The 24,993-nt window shown below is 33.6% G+C and overlaps 1 protein-coding gene across 1 annotated transcript; it reads left to right on the top strand.

The window, feature by feature from the left end:
* The first annotated feature begins 3,931 nt into the window (after positions 1–3,931).
* On the top strand, positions 3,932–20,320 carry LOC133329888 (uncharacterized). The gene is given in 6 exon segments (XM_061538345.1): positions 3,932–4,134; positions 16,583–16,713; positions 16,778–16,897; positions 17,132–17,296; positions 17,360–17,514; positions 17,619–20,320. Coding segments are annotated over 6 exon segments (3,474 nt in total). The 3' UTR covers positions 20,319–20,320.
* Positions 20,321–24,993: the final 4,673 nt, after the last annotated feature.

The raw sequence follows: 24,993 nt of genomic DNA, 5'->3' as shown, positions 1-24,993 counted from the left end.
TTAATTCTAAAAATAACAACTATTCGCATCTAAGTGATATATATGATTAATATTACAGGTTTACTTCTTTTCTAGTCTTCTTATTCTTTTTCCCGGCGAGTCGGCTTGTTTTTTTGCCGTAGAATCCGCTTCGGCTGGTTTCTTTTCTTCTGCAAAATCCTCATTTGGAGGGTTCTTACTTTTGAAAATTTTCCGTAATGAAGAAACAACTTTCTCCTTAGAACGAGACATAGTCGCTTGCTATCGGTGGTTTAATTTATACCAAATATTCTTGGATTGTGTTCGTTTTTTGTGATGTATTTGTAAATTATTTGCAGCATTCCAACATATTTTAAAATCAGTCTAATGTTTGAAGTACATTGAAAAATCAATCAAACCTGTAAATTAATATGTATATATTATTATATATTTAATTTAAGATTAATTTACAAATTTGTTTAGTATAGAGCAACTTGGTGGTCACATATATTCTTATCATTTATTATATACTTTTTATAAATTATTTTGATTAGAAACTGTAAAACGAAAACCACTATTTAAAAGTTACTTGGATCAATTGATAAGTACTTTTTCAATAACAAACTAATACAACATTTCCAGTTAATTTGAGTCCGATTCCAAATGTATTATTCTAAATATTCAGCGCTAGAATTTTCTTGCAAATGAATCAAAATTTATACATAAACTCCCATCAAATCAAATAACTTTAGCAAGAACCACAACGGTTATAAAGTAATATCAAATCAATTATAACAGTTATTTTGTAACCTGTATAAAAACTCCATTTTAATTATTTTTTAACGGAAAAAATAAACGTTGATTTTTAGCTCCTACCAGCAATATGACGCCGAGTTTCAGCCGATTATTAATTAATAATTTTTATATTATGTCAGCCAAATTGAATCATTATTTATTGTTTTATGTTTGCAAACTCTACACAATATTGGTCTTTAATATTAACATGCGTGGAAGCTGTGTCTTCTTTAATGTAAAAAATGGGCAAAAAATAGGTTGATATAAAACCAGATTTTTTATGTTTTTCTCGGTTTAACGGTATACTAAATGGGGATTTTGTCCCTTATTATCAATTTTCATATTTAAAGCTGGATTATAAGTTTTATCTTTCAATTTTCCTTTTTAATAAATAACTTGCTGTTACCAGGAAAAAATTCATCCCTCCATAACTGCAAAACTTGACCTATGGCGAATTTTGGCAAATCTGGTATTTTGAAATGTTCGCCAAAGGCTTTCAACGCCATAAGACATTTCTCTTATCTCGTCTTCATTTGTTGAGACAAAATTGCATATCGTTGTTATCATGGACCATGTGTCTGTATGTGGTAAAAATGTATAAAAAATTGCCGACAATGTCCTCAACTGTATTTGTTCCCCATCACGCAATAATTCTTAGCTCCTACAAGTGTCTCCTCATTTACTAGACCCGATAAATATTACAAATTATGAAATGTCAAAACATACTTTACAAAAACGACGTTTTATCTAAGAACTCCACAAATATTTTTATGCGTGCAAAAATATTACAGAAACTATTTTCAATAAATATTGGGTATTACTCTATATAATATTTTACAATACTTACAACATAGGTCCAAAGCATTTATTAACGTCATTCTATTGGATTTAACAGGCTGTGCAAAATCAATCGGTTGTAAATCTTGTCTATGTAATAATATTTGAAATATAAATATTATATATGTTCCACTCCTTCCATGCATCAACCATAGAAATATTCACTGCTTCCTAACAGCCTTGGTCCTTACTTTTTTAAATGATTTTCTCTCCTTCAACTCAATCTAATTACGGAAATTACGGGGTCTTGCGAATGTATATTGTATATATACATTTATACATACACCGTCATCTTATTCATATTCCCTTCTTGATTCCTTTGAAACATGGTATATTCAGTGAGGTAGCTGCATAGGCGAATTTCTACAACAAACAACTGATGTACATTGAGATGTCAAAAAGATGTTTTACACAATTTCATTCAAAAAATGTTAATAAATGTGTTGCCAAACAAGCTCTTCAAAATTCAGAGATTTTCATTTATAATTCTGTGTTTTTTTTAATTTTTTGGTTTTTAAGTGCAACATTTTTGATTTTGTACCAATATTTGAACTGATGTGATTACCTTATTAAATCTGTCTTGCTTAGAAACATTCACTGTGAATTGGTAACCTTCAATTCACTATGCCTTGCCAGTCTTCGTCATGGCCAGGGCGACCAGCCACTCAAAATGCGCTGTCAAAATGCATTACTGTGAATTGACTTACATTATGAAAACGTAAACAAAGTCGACATTTTTGACATTATACTTGAGATTGCTACTTGGGTGACCTTAAAGGGCTATGCAGAATGCTCGCGTTGAACCATCCGTCGCGTTATATGTTATCGAAAATACAACAACCACAATGAAACGATAACACAAACCCTTGAAGTTGATGTGCGTTGCGCTTCAGAGTTGAATATATTTTAACTTGTTTGCGTGCGTTCACCCGAGAACAGAAAACTATAAATGCGAACATTCCGCTTAGTCCTTTAGTTTTCACCTCGGCAGATAAACCTAATAGAAGTATTTGTTTTCTCTATGAATTCGCTTAATGGCCGACCTTATATCCATTGGACTGTGAATTACAAGTAAGTAAAGTTGTTGTCCCCTTAAAGGGCTCCGCATAATGATCGTGTTAACGCGCAATAAAATATACTTAACTCGGGAGCAATTCGGAGTTAAATATTTTTTAACTTTTTGTGCGCTTTAACGCGATAAGAAAAAACGAGCAACGCGAACGTTCTGCTTAGCCCTTGGCTGTAGACTTTTAAATATATAAAAAAATATAAAATAATAAAACAAACTTTTAAATATAATATATCTGTCGATCAATCCATTTGTCAAATATTGAATACAAATTATTTCAATATATTTGACAGATGTACTGATCGACAGATGGAAAAATGGATTATTCGCTCTAATATACCGCCTTATTATTGTATCACCTTTAAAATTTAAAGTATTTTATCAGTTCAGATGCATGGCCCATAACGATTGCTTCGTCTTCATCTGGTCTAATCGTTCGACCTTATAATAGGACAATCGTCGACAACAAAACAGTCGATTTTTATATTATCTGCTAAAACTCAATACTCGACTGAGGTAGCCCTATGTCTTTGCAATGAATTTGCCTGAGTGCGTATGGTGCGAGTTGTGCGAGACGACGTTGTCATAAAAACGGAGAAGACTGAGTTCTGTGCAAACTGCAAAAATGTACAAAAAATAATTTAGTGACAAATAGAATTATTCGTATATTCTGGTATAATATATCTGACAATGATTCCGGTCCAAAAGTATCCGAAAACGCAATAAAAACAATAACAAAGTGTTTGTGGATAAAAAATCAGTATGTATAAGGCCAACTACATTTAATTTGGATGGTTTGTGTAAATAAATAATGTAACACTACTAAATAAGCCGAGCGATCGGAAAAGCAGGAATCCTCGCATTTCGAAGCATTTTCAGTAACAATACAGCTTCATCATTCGTTAAAATTGTCAATATTAAAATCCCTTGCCGCCCCGAAAATGTACCTCGTCCGTCTTTGGGGCCCCTAAAAAGAACAGCGACAGCAAAGGAAACCAAACAAAAAACATTTAAATATAGGAAATTATCGATTTGTGTTGTCGTTGCAGCTATGTGATAGTGTTTAATGTCATTGTCAAATGAACGATACAAACTGCGACCTTAAAAATTAGTTTCCAGACGACAAAACAGCGAATGAAACAAAAAATCCGTTCTCTTCCCATTCAGCGCCAGCCACACACTCTAAACATAAAGCAACTGTAACAACACATCCTCGTAGCACCACACGCACTTCGCTCTAGTCGGTGTTTTGGAGTTTAATCTTAAGTCACCATGGATTGGATAATTAACGACGAAATGGGACTGACAGTGGGTCATGTCGTAGGCTGGGCTGCTGCATCTGCCATGGTTATAGGCGGTGTCATCCCATACGTTCCCCAGTATTTGGAAATTAAAAAAACCCAAGACGCCGATGGGTTCTCGTTACATGTTTGCTTTGCTCTTCTTATTGCAAATTCTTTGCGTATATTATTTTGGTAAGTACCACAAGTAAAAAAAACTAGGCTTAGTTCTAGTTTAGTAAAAACGATCAGATTTTTCTGAATTTTTTTTTCCAGAGGTATGTATTTTTACCCCAATTATGGGGATATCTTTTTTTCTTGGGGGACGTACCCGGTTATTTGCCCCGGAAGTTCGTGTACGAGTACCCGGTTATATCCGTTTCTACGGATCCGGTAATTATAATATGGGTATCATTTTAAAGGTTATAAAAATACCTTTCCATTGAGTGGTAAAATGGGAGATATAGTCCGAAGGCCGGCTACACAAAAGTATATTCTATTTAGAAGGAGTTTCTTTCGCGTTAGCCGGTGTTGGCATCTGCCCATAGGAGAAAGTCTTAAATCCAAAAACTATGTATACCATAGCTCTCAAAATAGTACACATTCATTTTGTCATTCCGTTTGTGAAACATTGAACTATCGATTTCCGATCCTATGCGATCTTGTTTCAACGGCATGCCAGCTAGAGGCGTGGGGAATTGTATGTTTCGAGAGTCCACAATGGATCAGTATGTCTATTTAAATATTTTAAAGGACAATTTGAAGCAAAGTGCAACGGAGCCTAGAACAAGACAGGGTTCCAACATTATAATGATCCTAAGCATATGGCGCAAATGTGAACTTTAGTTCATTCAATGCTAAACGACCCACAGTTACTAAAAGTTTGCTATGATATCACAATCAATTATGTACAACATTCAACAAATTTGTGTTAAAAAAACATTGAGTACTTCAGGCTTAATTTTCAGTACATTTTTTTAGTTTGAAATTTTAAGTTGAATATGTACAAATACTTATTAATATATATCGCTGGCTTAACTTGTAAAGGCGGCAAGTCCATATTTCACAATATTTTAGGAGAGACAAAAAAGTATTTGCGGAGATACACGTCTTTTTTGGGGACTTAGAGCTTTTTCTGTCACTAAGTTTGCATGTTTTAATGGACTTAGGTCTTTTTCTTACAACTTGTCTATCATTATATTTTCTAATTACTGCAATAATTTTGATTTTTTACATGTTAATATTATCTAAACAAGTAAAGATTATTTTGGAATAATAATTCATTCAAAAATATGAAAAAACAAGTAAAAACGTCGCTATTTAGGCAGGTCGAATATTGGGGATAACGTTATATGGGCGGTACCCTAAAAAGTGGACCAATATTGATAAGTTTTTGTAGGAAGGTGAGCTACCCCATAAGTACCTAAAATACCAACTTACAGTCAGTTCGGCTGAAAATCAAGTGGACTTACAGCCTTTACATGATGTTAAGCCAGATAGATGTATTTTGCCTCTTTATACATAACTGTATCAAAATCTCAATTTCTCGAAAATTGGACTTATTGCCTTTACAAGTTAAGCCAGCGATATGTATAAATACTTATTATGTACAAATACTCATTAATATAATACTTATTCTGACAAATGTGTATGTTTGGATTGATGCTCATCACAACACAAAATTACAAACAAGAAAATGCTCCACTTTCTTCCAAAGGATGATGCGCTAATTGTAGTTTACTCGAATATGTTCTTGTTTATTGCCCACAGGATTAAAGTGACAAATTTAACTAATTAACGTGTAACGAATTTTATAGTTGTAAAAGCTTTTAAGATTTTCGGCATTCCAGGTACTTTATTCCATTATATTGCATTCAATTTAGTTTTCTTTGAATTCATGTTTTTATATATATTATTTTTTACTACATTATAAATTTGCATGTTCCTATATACTGTAAATTCAATTTACTTCCATGAGGAAGTCCCTGTTTCATTCGACGAGTCGTTGACTTCATGTTTTTGAATTTTACGTTCGACTGAGGAAGACTCACATATCGTTAACAATTCAATATTTTAAACTTGGATGGATGGTAGGGTGGGAAAATAGCGGGCAAAGTGCTGACGTACTATGTTAGGTGAATCTTTGTACTCAGGACCTCACCCGTAACCACTTTACGATTTCCATTTTTAATGTTTAATCGTTCACACAAACTGATTGCTGCCCATCCAGCATGTATGAAAAAATAAGAAATGAGTCATGAAACCTACATATTTCTCTGAGCATACTCTCAGTCAACTCAGGCAACTGCTTCTTAAAGTGTTTTTTCTTATGGAGTTAGTTACTCTCAAATCAATGCGAGCTGTGCTACTATTCGAATGAAAACTACGCGAATAATCACGTATTCTAATAATATAACTGAATTTCAAAACATTTCCAATCAAATCATACAATGCTATACAAAGTTCGATTCTGATTAAGATGTAATGTAGTGATCACACATTTAAAATGCAAAAAACCTTTTTACATCTTCATGTGTATGAGGAATGTCTCTACTAAGCTAAGGCATTACCATTTGTACTATTATACAGTTTACTTAAGGGAACCCCACCCATTCTCGATTTTAATTTTTCAAGATTTTCAATGGGCTGGTAAATCAATACCAATGCCTGTTAAGGTTTGTAACTTTGCACATATATATTTGCAGATTTAAAAGAGAAGAAAAATAATTTACAAAAAATTTTTGTTATTGCTTTGTTGTTGTTTTTTGTAATTAAAGAAAAGTCCTTATTTTTGATGGCGGGCATGATAACTCCTCACTGGAACATCGGAATCCGAAAATTCCAACGGTGTTAGAAAGAGTACATGTCTGGCTCTCGTATGAACTAGGATTATGGACTTCGCTCGAAAATTAACAAAATGGCGGACCTTTGAAAAAATATTTTGGAAAATCCCCGATTTTTGACCAAAAACCAAGTTAAAAAATAAGGAAGATCTTCACCGATTGGCTTTATCCTAGTTCATACGATAGCTATACACTCACAAAGAAACGTGTACAAATTTGAAATCGATTGGGTTATTAGTTTTTGAGTTATCGTGCCCGCCATTCACAAAAAAATGTTTAGAGAAAAACGCGTTTTAAGCTTGAGAAGCCCTTCAGCCGTCACTTGATGCTAACACAATAAATCGGCTATATCTTCAAGAGTTCTTCAGATTTTCACTTGAAATTTTGTAGGGACATTCATTAATTAGTGTAGATTCGAATTATATCAACAAAATTTTTGACCCCGAGAATGGGGGGGGTCCCCTTAACTGTTCGGAAGTAATAAATAAACGCATAACCAACATTACTAAGCAATATATTCCGTATTAGTTGCTTACCGCTTTGTCATTTTATTAGGCACTATGCTGACGTTATCAAGTTTCTTGTTCTTAATATGAACGTATGTACATCAGTTCGAATGTGCTCCTCAATCAATGTTTACAAATATAAATACGATCCCTTAATTCTATAGAAATTAGTTGAAACAGGGTAAATAATTAAGTATAACAAATTCGCTAAGTATTGTGATCGATCGCTTCGTTTAAGCATTAAAATAGAAAGCATAGATAGTTTAGCAGATTGATAACCAAAAAGGGGAGATTTCGTCGCTACTTCTCGACTTCGTGTACATGAGTTTGCTGAACTACTCTAATCTACTAATATATATATACATATATATATATATATATATGTGTATAACCGAGATATCATTGAGGGTTATTAAAGGTCATTTGAGCAACAAACTATTTCTGATAACAGCACAACGAGTTGTATTTTTTTTTTTTTTGAAAATTCAAATGAATATCAAATATGTATACAATAAAAATGATTCAATACTATTTCGAATATCGCCACAGATCCTCATCAGTTTCCCTAGTTTTCTCCCCAGTAGCAATTAAAAACATGGCATTGTTCACAACTGTCTTGTGACAATGAAGCAAAGACATAAACGAAATCGGTTGCCTGATTACCTAAATGCCATATTTACCCTACTATTAAATAGATTAATATGGAAATTTTCAATAAAACTATCAATATGGCTATATTCAATAAAACCACACAAAATATTAGTTTTTTTTGTATATTTGTATGTGTTGTAGTTGTTGTGTTGGGCTATTCATTTTCTGGTTCTGCTTCTTCTACATCCTAATTCAAGAAAGTTGCAACTTGAACGGGTTGCGACCATAGACAATTCGGCAATAGGTGAGTCGGCTTAGCTGGGCATATGTTAGGTATCGAGCCATCAATTCTTGGCTCAATAGGAATTGAGGCGGTTGCACCATCCTGATCTTAGTTCTTACATCTTACATGTGTTGTAGTTGTTGCTTTTGCTAGCAACTTATTGTTCCAAAGCTCCAGATTCGTCTGAATTTATACTTCCCAACAGATGCAAAGTCACGATATTTACCAAATGAAAATCATTTATATGAAATGAGATTTCAACAGGGTACAGCAAATTTCTACGGATTTTAATTTAAAATTTTACAGGAGAAGTTTTTTTAATAGATTCAGATTTAATAAAGCTATTGAAATTTAGACCTATAGTTTTGTTTTAAACTATAGTTCTAAATTTCAAAATAATAGCTTTATTAAATCTGAATTTATTAAAAAACCTTCTTCTGTAAAATTTCAAATTTAAGGGTTACGTTTTTTTTGGCGGATATGGCTCGATATATTTCATAGAAATTAAACACACACAAACATAGGTTATGTTTTACACTATGTTTGGGCATGCAGTGTTTCGTCGGTAAAATTTATAGGAATTGAAATATTTTTCAAAAACTGGTCGTTATGCCCGATATATCGTCGTTACCAGCAATATTCTTTTGTTTGGGCTGTAAAAGACAGAAATTCAGGACTTTTGGATATCTTCGTTATAGCCGATATGTCGTTATACACGAAAAATCCTATAACCAAATATGAAAAATACCTTGAATAGTCTTCAATAGAATTGCAGCCTCCTATATCTGTGTAAAATAAGTACATTTATTCAGCCATAATTTAGAATATTGTCAATGGCGTATTTTCAACACTAATTTATGTTTCTTATGAAAAGAAGGAAAAATAAATCCATTAATTTTATTTGAATTATAGGACTTTATTTAACATGCTTCGGAATGTCCGATTTGGTCCAAATATGCCCCGTTTTGTTGTATGATTTGTTGCCATTTTAAAGGTAACTTCATAATGACTCTCTCATAGACGTCCCGCTCCCTATTTACAAAAAAACTCCAATCGACGATTTTCACAATCCTCCCTAGATATTAATTTTTAATGATTAAAGAAATTTTGGAATGTAAGAAAAATATGATAATCAATTGGTGCCAAGTCCGGTATGTATGGCGGATGCATTAAAACTGCCCAACCAAGCTCCCGAAGTTTCTGGCGAGTCACTGGAAACAAGTGCCGACTATTTGCAAAAAGGCACTATTTTACCGGAAATGTCCACAAATTTCATTTAACCAGAGTTCGATATATTTAGTTCAATAAATCTGGTATTGAAATACCAGGAATAGATCCAGCTTTTTTTGAAACATATGGAAATAGCTTTTGCAAAAAATGTCGGTTCCCTTAGCAAATTACTTTTTTTGCCCGCCTTATATAGGCCTTGGTTGTATATTTCCTGAAATTCACCTTTTGGATGACCTGATATTTGGGAAATGATTTTATACAAAAAAATATGCAATCTGCAAAAAATATATAAAACGTCATTCAAAATAAACTGATAATATAAACATCCTTGAAGATCTACACAAAATTATTTTTAATGTAAAATGACACAATATATCAATTAAGATTTAATACATGTCTTCAATCATTAACAAATTTGCAGTATCTATTATTGCCAAATTTATTCTATTAAGATATAATTCAATATTATTCGATAAGAAATATCGAATTTGTTGACAGAATACCAAATTATAACATTGGTGGTAATTAATTGCCACTTATCAGACACTTATATATGATTGGTAGTGACTGCTTTATCACTTGGTATAACTTCTCGATGAAATGAGTTAAGATTCCGTTAATGTTCGAATAAACAAAAACATGACTCATCACAATTTTTCAAGTTTCAAAGCATAAAATAATCTCTGGTGTGGTATTTTTTAAATAATTTATATTGTTGGAGGATTTAGTTCTAATATGGAAATACAGTTAAATCTGCTCAATTGAAAGTGGCCAAATGCGAATTCGGATGATTGATATACTTTTCATTTAACCGGATTTCGATATCTCTTGTTTTAAAAATATAAGGAATAAATCCAGCTTTTTGACACATTTTTAAATAGCACAAGCAAATTAATTGTTCTAAAGAAAAAATACACATCCTTAATGTAGAAGCTGTTTTGGTCAGGGTTTAAAATACTAACGCCAAAAAGCAAAAACACCGAAACTAAATTCATCCTCAAAATATGCAGCACATCCAAGCACATCTGCAACAAATAGCAACACATTACAAAAAAAATTTAGAAGGAAACCTAAAGCTTCTTGATGAAGATAAGCTCCTTGACTGTGGCTGCTTATGGTGTTTTTACACGATATGCATTTTACATATGTGCTGTCACTTATTTCATCCATATGTAATTCCTTATGTGTGTCAAAATTAGCGGCATACACAAAACATTCACCCCTATTCCGTATCTCGTCGTCGTTGTCGACGACGTTTCTCTTTCGACATCACTTCGACACTGGATCCATGTCTTATCAACATTTCTGAAACGACGCTTAAAATCCATTTTATTTCGCTTAAAACGATCCAAACAAGCTTGAGAAATGTCCATTCTTATGCGTTTTTGATCGACTGTTAACAAATGCGGCACCCATCTTGCAGAAAGCTTTTTCATCTGTTGTTCTTCATGCAATATTAAATGCATCGACGAATAAAAATGCGTGAAATTGCTAATATCATTTGAGTTGCCCCTGATATTAGCAATTTCACGCACATTTATTCCTCGATTATTTAATCCCATATCATGCACTTTGACTACAATTTCTGTTGTTCTTGCTGTTTCTGGACGTCCACTACGTGCTTCATCTTCAATGCTTGTACGACCAAGCCTAAATTCAGCAACCCAGTTTGTTTCTGTTGCATATTAAGGAGCTCTTTCATCTAACACATTCAGCATATCATTATAAATTTCTTGCCCGATAAATATGTTTTATGTAAATATTCCTTCTTCTTCGTTTTCGGCTCATTTTACGAATGAATTTATCGCGATAAATTCTTTAGTAAACGAGCATTCGCCAAGCGAATGTTCGCACGCACATAACCCTGCAAGCATTTTTTATCGCCTAAGTAAAGAAACAATCACTTAAATTCTGGTATTGCATCGTCGGCGACAATCGCTTTCTTATCGAAAATGATAAAGTTCACTGGAAGAGTTGTACCACGTTCGTGATACTACTTGGTAGGACCACTATGAGTTACTCAGGCGATAAAGTTTGTAGTAACGCAGGCGTGGTACAACTCTTCCCGTGAACTTTATCGCTTTTATATCTAAGTGTAGTAACGAACAAGTTACTACAAGAGTTAAATATAACGGTACAATACAATTGTTGTTGTAAAACGCTTTTTAAAAATCATTCATTCTTTTCGTTTGGCCGTTGAAATTCTTTCTGACATTCGCTCTCGAATGAAAACAAACATTCGCTAATTCTCACGAAGGCTCACTCTATAGTTGTTGGGTGTGTGTTTTGTTATTCCACACTTGCTCAACACTTTCTGCCACACACACATTCATTCGCTGTGTGTGTTTACTTTTTATACCCTCCACCATAGTATGGAGGGTATATTAATTTTGTCATTCCGTTTGTAACTCCTCGAAATATTCATTTCCGACCCTATAAAGTATATATATTCATGATCAGGGTCTGTCCGTCCGTCCGTCTGTTGTAATCACGCTATCTTCTGAAGGAATTGAGATAGGGTGCTGAAATTTTGCATAGGGTTGTCTTTTGTCTGCAGGCAGGTCAAGTTCGAAGATGGGATATATCGGTCCACGTTTAGGCATAGCTCCCATATAAGGGTACCCGGCAAATTTCGGTATTTTAGGGTTCTTGAGCGCCTTTTTCAGCCGAATTCGCTGAAATTTGGTACATTGGGTTCTTATTGGATACTAAATGTCTCCACAAAAAATTATAAGTATAGGTCCATATTTTCTGGTAGCCCCCATATAACGGAACCTCCTAATTTTCAGTATTTTGGGGGTTTTGGTCGTATTTTTCCGCCGAATTGGCTGTAATTTAGTGTTTTGAGTTCTTAATAGGTACCAAACCTCTCTAAAAAAAATTATGTATATAGGTCAATTTTTTCGGGTAGCCCCCATATAAGGGTACCCCCCAATTTTCGGTATTTTGGGGTTCTTGAGCACGTTTTTCGCTGAACTTTGCTACATTGGGTTCTTATTGGGTCCTTAATGTCTCCACAAAAAATTATAAATATAGGTCCACTTTTTCTGGTAGCCCCTATATAATGGTACCTCCCAATTTTTAGAATTTTGGGGGTTTTGATCGTATTTTTCCGCCGAATTAGCTGTAATTTAGTATTTTGAGTTCTTAATAGGTACCAAATCTCTCTACCAAAAATTATTAATATTCGCCCCCTTTTTGGGGTAGTCCCCATATAACCCCCTTTTTTATATTAATATAGTTATCTGATATGTTCCGCGTTTTGAGTTTGGTTCTAAGACTCTAGTGTAATCATTTCACCTGCAGAGGATAGCGAGGTAAAAAATTAAAACGTAAGGTTCGATAATGAACTATAGTCGCATTTAGACCTAGCATCTGTGGAGGTTTCAGAAGGAGTGGACCGATATTCCCCATCTTCGAATTTGAATTATCAATTAAAAAATTCTGAAATTTGTATTATGGTTTACATAATCCGATTTTAGACATGTCGGTATAGGTCCACTTTTTGGTATGTTTCCTTTATTTTCATTTCTAGTACCTGTCAGTATATCTATGGTGGAGGGTATACAAAGTTCGGCCCGGCCGAACTTAACGCTTTTTCACTTGTTTATGATAAGTTTGTTTGTTGTTGTTTTAAACTGTGCTCGCGAGCATTCGTGAATATTTGTTTTTTGAGTTTTTCAAAAGAATGCTCTTCAGCAACAAATGCTAGCGAAAGAACGAAATTTTATCGTTCGTGAATTTTCCGTACAATGCGAACATTCGCGAGAGATTGCAAATGCTTGTTCATTCATTGTAACTTTATCATTCGCGATAAATTGAAAACATTTGAATTCTCGCCGTGAGCATTCGTGAGAAAGAGCGTATTTAAATCGTACCCCGCGTCCCGAAATATTTAATAAAAGCACGCATTTCAAATCTATCCATTGTAAAAAAATGTGGGTGCGTCTTTTTTGAACACCTCTTCTCTATATGAAGGAATTGCCAGATCGAAACAAAATTAAACATGTGTTCGTAACAGAGATGGAAGTTTGAACACCTCTTCTCTATATGAAGGAATTGCCAGATCGAAACAAAATTAAACATGTGTTCATAACAGAGATGGAAGTTTCCAAAACAATTAACTTTTTTCTGTTTATACCGCCCTTTTTGTGCTAGGCTAAGAAGTTTCCGAACTGCCTCGTAGTACTACTAATACTTTTTGACACAATAATAAGATTTTTCCTCCATTTGTACCCACAGCTTTGTAAAAACAGCTATTAAATGTTTTTGTTTCTTTTTTCAACTTTTCTTTAGTATAATCGTAATGCCAGATTGTTCATTTTTTTGAAGAAGAGTGGATTTCATGAAAACAATACGTAGCAACACTATGCTAAAAAGGGCTTTCTTTTATTGATAAATAACTATTATTAACTAAAATGAAAAATTTTGAAATAAAAAGAACAAAAATATGTATGTATTTAAATATAGAATTATAAATAAAAACAATTTTACTCTACTTTTAAGTGAAATGTTTTGAAAAATCACAGCCGAAGCAGACATATGATTCCAATTTTTTCATAATTTTACTTTTGACAACATTCAGCTTTCAAAAATTATATGAAAATATCCTCCTTCGAAATGTTCGCACAGTGGTAATAATTACAAAATTTTTATTATCTTGAAGTTTCCAGCCTTTATAATTTATAAATATATTTTGTAACATATACAGTCGGCTCCGCTTTACTGTAAGTAGCTTAACTAAAAATGTCGGATAAGAGGAATATATTTCCTGCACCATTACATTTTATGTTCATCGCCCACAATTTACTCCGCACAAGTGAAACTTCGCATAACTGAAAATATCGGATAACTGAAATAGCTTTTTGGTCAAATATTCCAATTTCTTTTCAAATCACTCCGTATTACTGAGAATGAAGCATAATGACAGAATATTTTACATTGAGGAATACACATCTTCAAAGCCCATCCTAACAGTCATTTTTCTGCAATTATTGATTTTTCATGTATATATATAAATTTGACGTCGAAGAACGTTAAGTTCGTTCGGCCAAGCTTTTAAAAACCTTTGGAAAATTAAAAAAAAAAAAAAATATATATATATATATATATATATATAACTCTAATGAACAAATTTTGCAAGGAAGAATGTTACTCATTTACAACCTCACTTGAAAATGTTTCCCTTATGAGAAGTTCGGATAATTGAAATTATTTTAATTTAACCGAGCTCCGCTTAAGTGAAAACATCGGATAACTGAAACAAAACTTCAAGATTTTTTTTCTGTTCCAGTAAAGCGGAGTCGACTATATAGTTATATCTTAAGAGCAATATTAATAAAAACATGAGATATTTATTTACTGAAAGTATACATTTTTAATTTTTTAAAAAATATGCCATTCGACATGCATAAAATTTTATGGAATTCATTTTTTTAAACAATTTGAAATTGATAGATGATTTCCAAATTAAAAAGGGTTACCATTTTTAATTTCTCAAATGATACTACCTTCTGCAATTATGCCATGCTACTGGTATTATAGAAGTCTACAATATTGCAATTTATTCACAACAAAAAACTATTCCGATATGATATTTGGGCTTCAATTAACAAAATCAGTTCGCGTTCACAAATTCGAATGTTGCGCAAATCTTATTTCTTAAAATTCGCGAATTTCTCCACAAATAGTTAAACGTGATTATTTTCTTTGCGTGCGTGTTAAATCACATCTACACAACAGAAAGCATTATCACAATTGAGAATGAAGTGCAATTAAGCAGGAGAAAAAGCTTTCCAGATCAAATCAATAGACACTGATGAACGTTGGTCAAAATTACGTAGATCACTTCTAAGTGGTTATGGTATTCCTCATTTCTTAAAGTAAATGTGAATACAAATGCGATTAACTTTTACACTTTTCTTGAAATTTATTGGTCATAGCAGGCCTAAGCAACAATGAAGTATCACATGGACTATGAAACTAAGAACTAAAAAGTGAGAAAAAGTCGAGATGTTGACAATTTGTGGAAGGGTGCCCTGAGGGAGTGGATCCATAGAACCTACTTTCGGAATGCAACTTTTTTAATTTTAAACGTTTTAAACTCTTTAGAGCATAGCCAGAAGGAGTGGACCGACAGGCTTCATCTGCGGATATGGTACACATTTGGTAAAAATTATTACTTTGTGTCAAGGACAAATTGGATACTCAACAAGCTTCGTAGTTGTAAAAAATGTAGAGATTTTATATGAGTGGTGCTGTTGATTTAGATTTGGAAGAAGTATTACAATGTGCAAAGGGATTTTAATTTTTTCCGTAAAAAAACTCTTTTTACGTTTTTGTTTTTTGTCAAATATAAAAAAAATTTTGGGAGTTTTATTTTTCCGTCAAAAATAAAATCATTTCAGGAGTTTTATTTTTACTATTTTTACTTTTTCTGTTAAAAATAAAACTCATTTGGGGAGTTTTATTTTTTCCGTCAAAAATAAAACTCTTTTAGGGATTTTATTTTTTTCCGTCAAAAAAAAAAAAACTCTTTTTGCGGTTTTTTTTTTTTTTTTGTCCAATATAAAAAAATTTTTGGGAGTTTTATTTTTCCGTCAAAAATAAAAATCATTTCAGGAGTTTTATTTTTGTTATTTTTACTTTTTCTGTTAAAAAAAACACCCAAAATGAGTTCCGTCAAAAATAAAATATAATATTTTAATGTTGATCAAATATAGGTGGAATTCGAGAAAGGCCATTCATTGGTTGTTTTCACTTAAACCTGGATTTGTTATGTTATTTATCGTAAAAGTCTCATATTTTTAGTTTTATGACTCTCTTTTCTAATACGGCGACTTTACAACAATTTTTGTATGCGCCAACAATTCCATACCCACCATTATTAGTAGGTCCCAAAACCCATAAAGGTTTTATATCGCAAATCCTTGAATCATTTACATGGGGTTTCAATACAACTTAGCGACAATAAAATCTGTAATTTTATTTCAAACATTATTTTACTACAGATTTTTTGTCTGGTGATTATTCACGATTGTCAGATACAATTGTGAGTAATCACGCGTTAGTATCTAAGTATTTAATCGTACACTCCTACAAAAATTGACTCATTTTGTGGGGAAACGAATATTAACCCAAATATGTTTTACCTATTTGATTCTATTCTTCTTCTCATCTATTCACTTTAGGTTCTCAAAGCGTTATGAGCTTCCGCTTCTTGTGCAAAGCGTAGTTATGAATGTGACTATGTTCCTAATGATACATTTGTGTGTGAAAGTTAAACGAGTTAATGCTAATGCCAGAGAACGAAACTTGTCAGGTTTGTGTTTTCAATGATATTTTAAACAATTTAGTTTTTGTATTCAACAAAGCATTTTTTGCAGCAAATGATGACCTCCGTTTGCCAAAGACTATGATTACCGATACTGACACGGCGGGATCAGTTTCTATATCAACGGAAGCAGGTCCTTTAAAACGTGCACGTTCACGACATTATTTAAGTGGTGAGTACTTCAATTTTGATGTTATATTTATTTAAAACGGGGCATATATCTAAACATTCAATATCAAACAAATCGTTACAAATTTAAGAAGGAAATAACTATATGTTTCAAAAAATTGAACAATTCTCACTCACTTACCAATATTCTTTAAATTTACTCATTAAATTAGTGTATGTACACACATCTGCACAGTAATTATATCGAAGGTATGATTTTCACTAACTTCTTTTTTAGACCTCGACCTTAAATACTTTTGGAACTGGACTGACTTCCAGTCATATTTGGATTTTATGTTGGTTGTTTGGGCAGTTGGTGCCGCTATAACGTACCTAATGCTTTCCGTGGATTGGTTTATGGAGATTGTTGGATTTGTAGCTGTATTTACTGAAGCCATGCTAGGTATATTTTTATCCGTTTTGACATTTGTACATAATTTTGTATACTGTATTTGTGGTATTTTAGGAGCTCCGCAGTTTATCCGAAATTTCAAAAACAAGTCAACGTACGGCATGAGCATTCATATGGTTCTTATGTGGACACTTGGTGATATGTTTAAGACTGGTTATTTTATAGCTAGGAAAGCGCCGTCCCAGTTTTGGATATGCGGAACACTGCAGGTTAGCTATTTTTAAAAACGGTTGCTGTTAAGGAATACCTGCAACTTAGCCTTCACACCTATATATACTTCTGAATTATGTACAAAAATCTATTTTATTTGCAGGTTAGTTTAGATTTGGCTATACTCATGCAAGTGTGGATATATCGCCACAATTCTAAACCTCGCGATGTCCATCGTGGAGATTAGCAGTTTGCCCCCGAAGAACAACAACAGCAACAACAAATACAAGAACAAATATCTAATACCAACAACATTTCAGCCGACAGTATTAGTCAATCCATACACAACACCGTAACTAGCAGTGGGAGTGGCGACGACCACCTTTTGACAGCCCATGCAGACGATGAATACAAAAATTACCACGACAATCGTGCATTTCAATACCACAACAATAACACTTTAGGACGAAAAAAAGTCGGAGGAAGCGTTTCCGACAGCAATAACGTATGTCAACGAAACGAGGTCGAACAGACCAGCGAACATGGCAACAAACTAAATGTTGTAATTATACACGAAGTTTCAAAAAAATCATCTCAGGAAGGCTTAGATTCCAAAGTTGACCCATTGTGCTCTTGCTCGTGCACAAAACAATTCAAATCTAATAATACGTGTGGTGAGCCACGGAAACGACATAATGCCACACAAACACCAACATCCTTAATAAATTGGGAAAAACGTCCGCCATATCAAAGCAACAATATAGGACACTGCTATTGCAACAACACCTGGTTCGGAAGATCACCAACATCTAGTTATTGTCCAAATGTCCAAGAACAAGCCTGTCACTGCCATCGTTTACCCGCCACTGCCTCCCATTGCTGCGGCAGGTCGTGTCAGCATCGTAGTCGTAGTTCACATTCGACAGGCCATAAAAATCACGGAGACTTTAGCAATCAGTGGCCTCCATTGTGCATAAAGGAGTGTGGTGTCCGTCGCAAGCACAAGAGATTTTCGGATGCCAATCGATCGCGTGGTAGTCATCGTATAAAACATCCACAAACGGCACATCGGTTACACTGCTCTTCTACGGATCACCTTCCAAATATCTGTACCAAGTCTTCCGATTCTAGTGACGATCCCCGAAATCATCATACCCTCCATTTGTCTTCTTCAACAGCATTGCATGAAATAGCAATAGAAATAGATGCTGCAACAATGACCGAAGATAACAGTACGACGGCTACATCAAATTTTGCATTCAAAGTAGCCACGGACACCGCTGTCGTTCCGATTATTCGTGCTCCCATTCATGCGGACTCCGATGAAGATAGCAGGGTTGTTGTCAGTCGTTTGAAAAGGCGGTATTCGGTCAACTCCAACACGACCGCAGAAACTGATGAGTTTTCTAATGAGGAAACTGAAGACAACTATCTTCACCGAAAATATAGATGTCAGTGCGGTTATTGGCATTCGTATGAAGGCGGCTCAAACGTTATAGCACGCTCGGTAGGTGAACCTAAAAACGAATGCGTGAAAATAATGCGCAAGCGTTTTATTTCTACCGATGATTGCTGTAGTAGTTGCTCAAGATGTTCCAGCTGTTCGTGTTCACATGTCCATACGAGTAGCTGTAGTAGTTTCGAGGAATGGCCCGGAATCGCATCGAATAAGCAGTCGTTTACAGTATCCGCAGATTGCCACCGCTGCAGTGCTAAAAGACATTCTGTTGCATCAATCATTGACTATCCAGGTAATGATAACCCTTTCATTGGAGATGAAGTTCTTCCTCAACCGTTGATCCAAGACACCACCGATAGCTCGGCTCATACCAGTCGTCGAAGTAGCATTACTACCAGTTTTTGTTCGTGCACTTCCAACGCGCCCTGTTGTTGCGTCGAAGATTCGACTACTGGCCAAATGTGTACGGCACAGGATGTAACCATACACACTTCTTCTTCTGGTAAAGTCGGTTGCATGGATGGCGATGAACAACATTCTAGTACCTTGACACCTTTGACAAATCCCTCATCCGCCGTGTCAACGCCTGTCGGCGAAGAAGGTGACGTCACTATGAGGAGTATAAGCCAGCCTTTGACTGATGACACGTCTTCTCAAAGTCATTCAGCCGACTATTACTCTTTGTCGTCTAGTCAGCCACAGTCACATGCCACACCAAACAAATCACCTAGGCAGGCAGTCATTTTGCAAAAAACAGATGATAAAGGACGAGTAGATGTTACGGGTCATAAACATGACGTCGAAGACCATGCCAAAAAATCACGTAAACCTTGCAAACATTTCGGAAAACACCATCGCCACAAACGCTCTGAATCGCCTAGGGACTCATATTTATGACGAAGCGTTTCGCTGGTCACATGGCCAGCGATTGATGTGAATTCGTTGCTACAACAGACTATACGTCAATCTGCTATACTGCATGAGACATCGCAGCCAACTGACGAAGGCATATCAGCGTTGGCCAGAAGGAAGCAACAGTTACGTTTACCTACACATCCACAAGATCTGAGTGTCGGCAGTAATGACAGTTCTTCCGCAACTCTGACTTCCATAGTAACTATAGCGAAATTCCCGCCACTTAACATGCAAGTCCCCAAATCCCAATTGTTGGAACCCAAGTCGTCGCAGCAGCCTTCATCAGTTCAATCACTGTCGGCCATAACTGCGCTTTGTGGCAGCAATGGGTCTAGCGTTGTAACTACAACGACAACCACAACCTCAGCACCCAACAGTGGTCGTTTAAAGCGTAATCCCAAATTTTCTCCATTGATTGGTGAGCCGTTCAGCTGCGACCCATTATTAAGTGCGGCTCAAGAACGGCGTTCTACAGAAATTATTTTATAGCAAGTTTGTCTTGTCGATAGGCAACAAAGCCTCTGTGGCCTCAGAATTGTCTCCCAAATGAAGTTATATACCAATTTATCGGCTGTGCATAATAATCTTTCGGTCCTCCGGTACTTGTATATGTTGTCCACATTTTTCGTACTATTCTACCACATCAATTGAATGTGCCCAACTCGTACGAGACCCAATTACCCTCTATACCTCTGTTGTTGCGTATTTTACAATTTCCAATCGAATTTTTCTTTATTATATTTGTTGTTTCTCGGGGGTTATAATTTTCCTTCCAATTGTACTGTACTGAAAATCTATTCATAGGTTATCTTATTATATATAAATATGTGTGTTTTTCGTCAGAATGAATTATATTTTTTGTTAGGCATAATGCCTCGGTTGTCCTCGACAACGGTTACCGATTAAAAAATGAGCCAAACGGGCTTCTTTTGTAGAATCCACTTTGCTTTTTAAGAAAATCAGTCACACAAGTGGCATCTATACAAAGTACATTCAAGTTTATGTATTGTGTATAATTATATCGCAGCCAAAGTGTTGACATAAGCATTACGATTATAATAATTATAGCTTATAAATTTGTCAAATGTATGTTAATCACTACATTATTAGCTTAGCGAAAAAGTTGATAAATTTTTAATATGAACATATCCAGACTACTAGAACAATTATACAAATTATTGATAAATAATATGATATAACATATTTTTAGTTTTTGATCTCTGATTAAGGAAAGTAAAACGCAGATTAAACACTATTGTTGATTTATCAGAGAATTTGAACGAATTAGAAATTTACTAGCTTTAGTTTTTTTGCTGTATATTTCATAGTTAATTTAGTGTAATTCAACTATTGTTTACACTATTATACTAAATCTATATATAAATATATATTTAAATTATTTATAAAAATATAAACATTATATAATCAAATTATATTGTCTATTATGCGCTTTTTATCTTTTAATTTTAGTTGGTATGCGTAGGATATTTTGCGTTGTACCATGTTCCATACTTAAAACATTATGATTTGCAGTTTTCAGCGACGCTTCAAAAATAATATTTTTTTGTAAATTTACAATTGAAACGAACGAACGAATATTCGTTGCACAAACTTGGTGAGCTAGAATTTACAATGTTTGGAAACAAGTTCTGCAGACAAAGTGTGTAAGTGGGCAACAGAAACAAAACACGCTACATTACTTTAAAAACCAACTTAATTTAAAAATGTTTTAATCAATTTGATTCAATACAATTTATTAGCCGCTCGTAAAGTTTAATCTTAATTAAAATTATTAAATATATATATTTGTAAGTATCGTATGGAATAATGTGAAACATTATTTGAATATGAGAAACATAAGAAACACTTCCCAAAAATAAACTTGAGATTCCGTTTGAAACATACACACTTATTAAGTTAGTCAATTTGTAAGTTAATACAGGTACTGAAAAATTAAGAATTAGTTACAATGCATTAAACTAAAGAAAACGACATTCTATGTGTGAATGTTATTCGAAGTAAATAACCCCAAGGGTTTAATAAACATTTGTTGATTAGTATGTAGACGTGAAACATGTATGTTGAAACTATTTAAAAAGTTTATTCAGTTTTATTAAAATATCCGCAGAAGTTGTGGACATATTTACAGTTCGAACTATAATATGAGCACTGTCACCAATCACTGTCAAGAGCATGTCAGTATATATATATATATTTATATATATACGTACAATAATTTCACTATATATACATACACATTCGTTTCACTAACCAAAAAGCAATATTACAGAAACTAAATATATTATCAACAATATATTTTAAACAAAGTCAATAATTAATGGTTTTTGTCATCGTTGTAAATTAAATCTATTCTATCTATTCTATAACATTGTTTAGTTCACACTGTATTAGCAGGATTGTTTATATACGAATGTAGGACATACTACATGTTTACTAAGGATATATATAATCGATTCCACATTACTAACCAGCAGCCATGTACATTTATTTACTAAAATATTTATTAATAAAGCCAATTTAATCAAATAAACATGCCCATTTAACTGTTAGAGCGAAGTGGTGGTTAATGTAAGTATATGCCAATATTTAAAATACCAAAGAAACATTAGGAATAACATAATTAAATTCGCTTACTCTATTGAAATGAAAATGAAATCGGGTTCGGTTTACCCGTGGATCTTAAACATCAAACATATATTATGTAATGCCGCGCAGACATTTCCAAATTGTGCCCTTTTTTTCCATTATGTTTTTGTTGGCGCAAAATTCTCCATCTCCTGTCAGAAGATTGAATTTTAGTGAACTTTCTGTATAGAGTTGAGCACCGTGGTCAAGAGGATAACCGGAATCTCCTTTAATATAATTTACATTTTATAAAAATTCATTAGATTTTAAAATGTACCTCAAAGCCAACAACAATGCTTCCAAACAAATGTATCATGGCATTTTGTATTCGTGATCTTCATATCATTGCTTGGTTTTTGTAAACCAAAGCAAATTACTAAAATAAAATCAATTCGCAGCTTGTTAAAAACTATTTCTTGCACGATGCTGATTGTTCTGGAGAATTGTATTAACATGTGTTTACTAATTTTATTAGCATTGATAATGTTTATTAACATTTTAATAAAAATTATAAAGGATCCATTTTATTTTAAAATTAATTTTGTACACGAACGCGCTAAATAATTATATATTAGACAGTACACAATTCACATATAAAAGGTAGATGCAACTTATTTTTAACAGCAACAAAAACTGTTGCATAGAATTAATATTTTTAGACAATCTAATTCAAGCACATACAAAATAATATGAAAATCCTTCACTTATAAAATAAAACACATAACATTTTAACAATTTCGATAACAATTGCTGGCCATGAATAATACATCTACATCTCATTAACTTGACAAGGAAACCTAGTGAAAGTAGCAATTATCTACAGAAACCCAAACAAAAATACAATTTTTGCCTGGTCAAAAATAATGCAACTTGTTGCATTTTTTATAAATATGAATATTTTGTTAGTAATCGACAGCATAACCATTATTTTTGATGACTACGAAGCATTAAATCTATAAGTTACTCAAATTGATCCTTGCGTATACTATACCTCACATTCTGAACCTTTGGAAAGAAGTTTTTTCATAGGGTGATTGTGCTGTGCTCGCAACCTACCATTGGCATTTTTCGATGTGTGTTTGAGGTTATTGTCAAACTGAAACACCCAAACAAGCAGTATATTTTCTTCAGCGAAGGGGGCCAATGCGTTTTCCAACACATTTGTATAAACTATCCGATCCAATACTTCATAAATCTCGCTCTGTTCCTTAGGTTATATCATACGATAACCCTCTCACCAATTCACTATAGGTAATTTGCCTTGTTTTTGAGGCAAAAATTAATAACAGCGGTGTTAAACGATTTTTTGACTTTTTAAATGATTTATATTGTTACGTTCTTGGATTTTACTTAATCCCGTGTAGACGTTGTTTTATTTCCCAGTACAGTTCGTACTAAATAAAACGCGGGTTCTTTCTGATTACGATTATTACAATGATTTTATTGACACAACTTTACTTTGCACGTTACTTTACAGCTTTACGTTACTTGACGGTTTCAATTCGCGAACTGATTCACAACTGACTAACTGCCTTGCCATTTCCTCTATTTATATGAGCCTTGCCTGTCGCTACAGAAGTTTCTAGACCATCTGGTAACATCTAGATTACGAACAATCTGGTAGCATCTGAACAATCTACCAATGCAACAAACACATACACACTTACATTGAATGAGCAATAACAACAACACATATACAGGCGAGGGAGTAACAAAGAAAGAGGAATTAAGCGATCATCAATTATGACGTTCAACAAGAATTGTACGTCAACAACAAAATAGACAATGAAAGAGGAAATGGAAGGATGTAGAAAAATCTATACAGTAGTTGTTGTTGTGAAGTTATTCGAACAAACTGCGTAGTAGAAATTTACGTTACAATTCAAATTCTTAAATTAACGGAATTCATCTAAATTAACTTAAATCTAAAGTTATATTCATAACAATATGTACAAGAAAGAGAAAACGCATATTTCTACAGTAGAAACCGGATATAACGAACAACGGTTATAAGCAACTACACATATAACGAACAAAGCTGATTCTTTCTCAGATATTTTCATTAGTTTTCTTATACACAACAAATGATTGAAAACGATTAGGGTAATAAGTTAAAAAAATTCGACCCCGCGATTAGATATTTAAAGGAATGATTATTATAATGTTGTATGTTTTCACAGAATGCATTAATAATGATTAATTAAGTACCCATTTATACTCCTTAAAGTGAGATAAAACCATGCTTACTACAGTCGAACACGATTATAGTAACACTGAACAAAATTTTTTCATATTTTTTTATTATTAATCAATGCTGAAAAAAGTAAATTGTTGGTGGTTTATATTCTAAGGGGAACCCAAGCCCGCCATTTCCTCTTCTCCACTTTTTAGATTTTTGCTCATAATATTTCCTTCAACAACCTATTTGCGGTTTGCGAGTCATATTATTTATTTTGTAATAAAAATCCGAGTGTATTAGTTTTTTTCGCGAAAATGTTCTATCTTCCTATGACATTTG

Source organism: Musca vetustissima, unplaced genomic scaffold (genome assembly GCF_032173495.1).
Source record: "Musca vetustissima isolate MV318-11 ecotype Yass unplaced genomic scaffold, APGP_CSIRO_Mvet_v1 utg7565, whole genome shotgun sequence".
Lineage (NCBI taxonomy): Eukaryota > Metazoa > Arthropoda > Insecta > Diptera > Muscidae > Musca > Musca vetustissima.
This window is presented reverse-complemented; position numbering and strand designations above follow the sequence as displayed.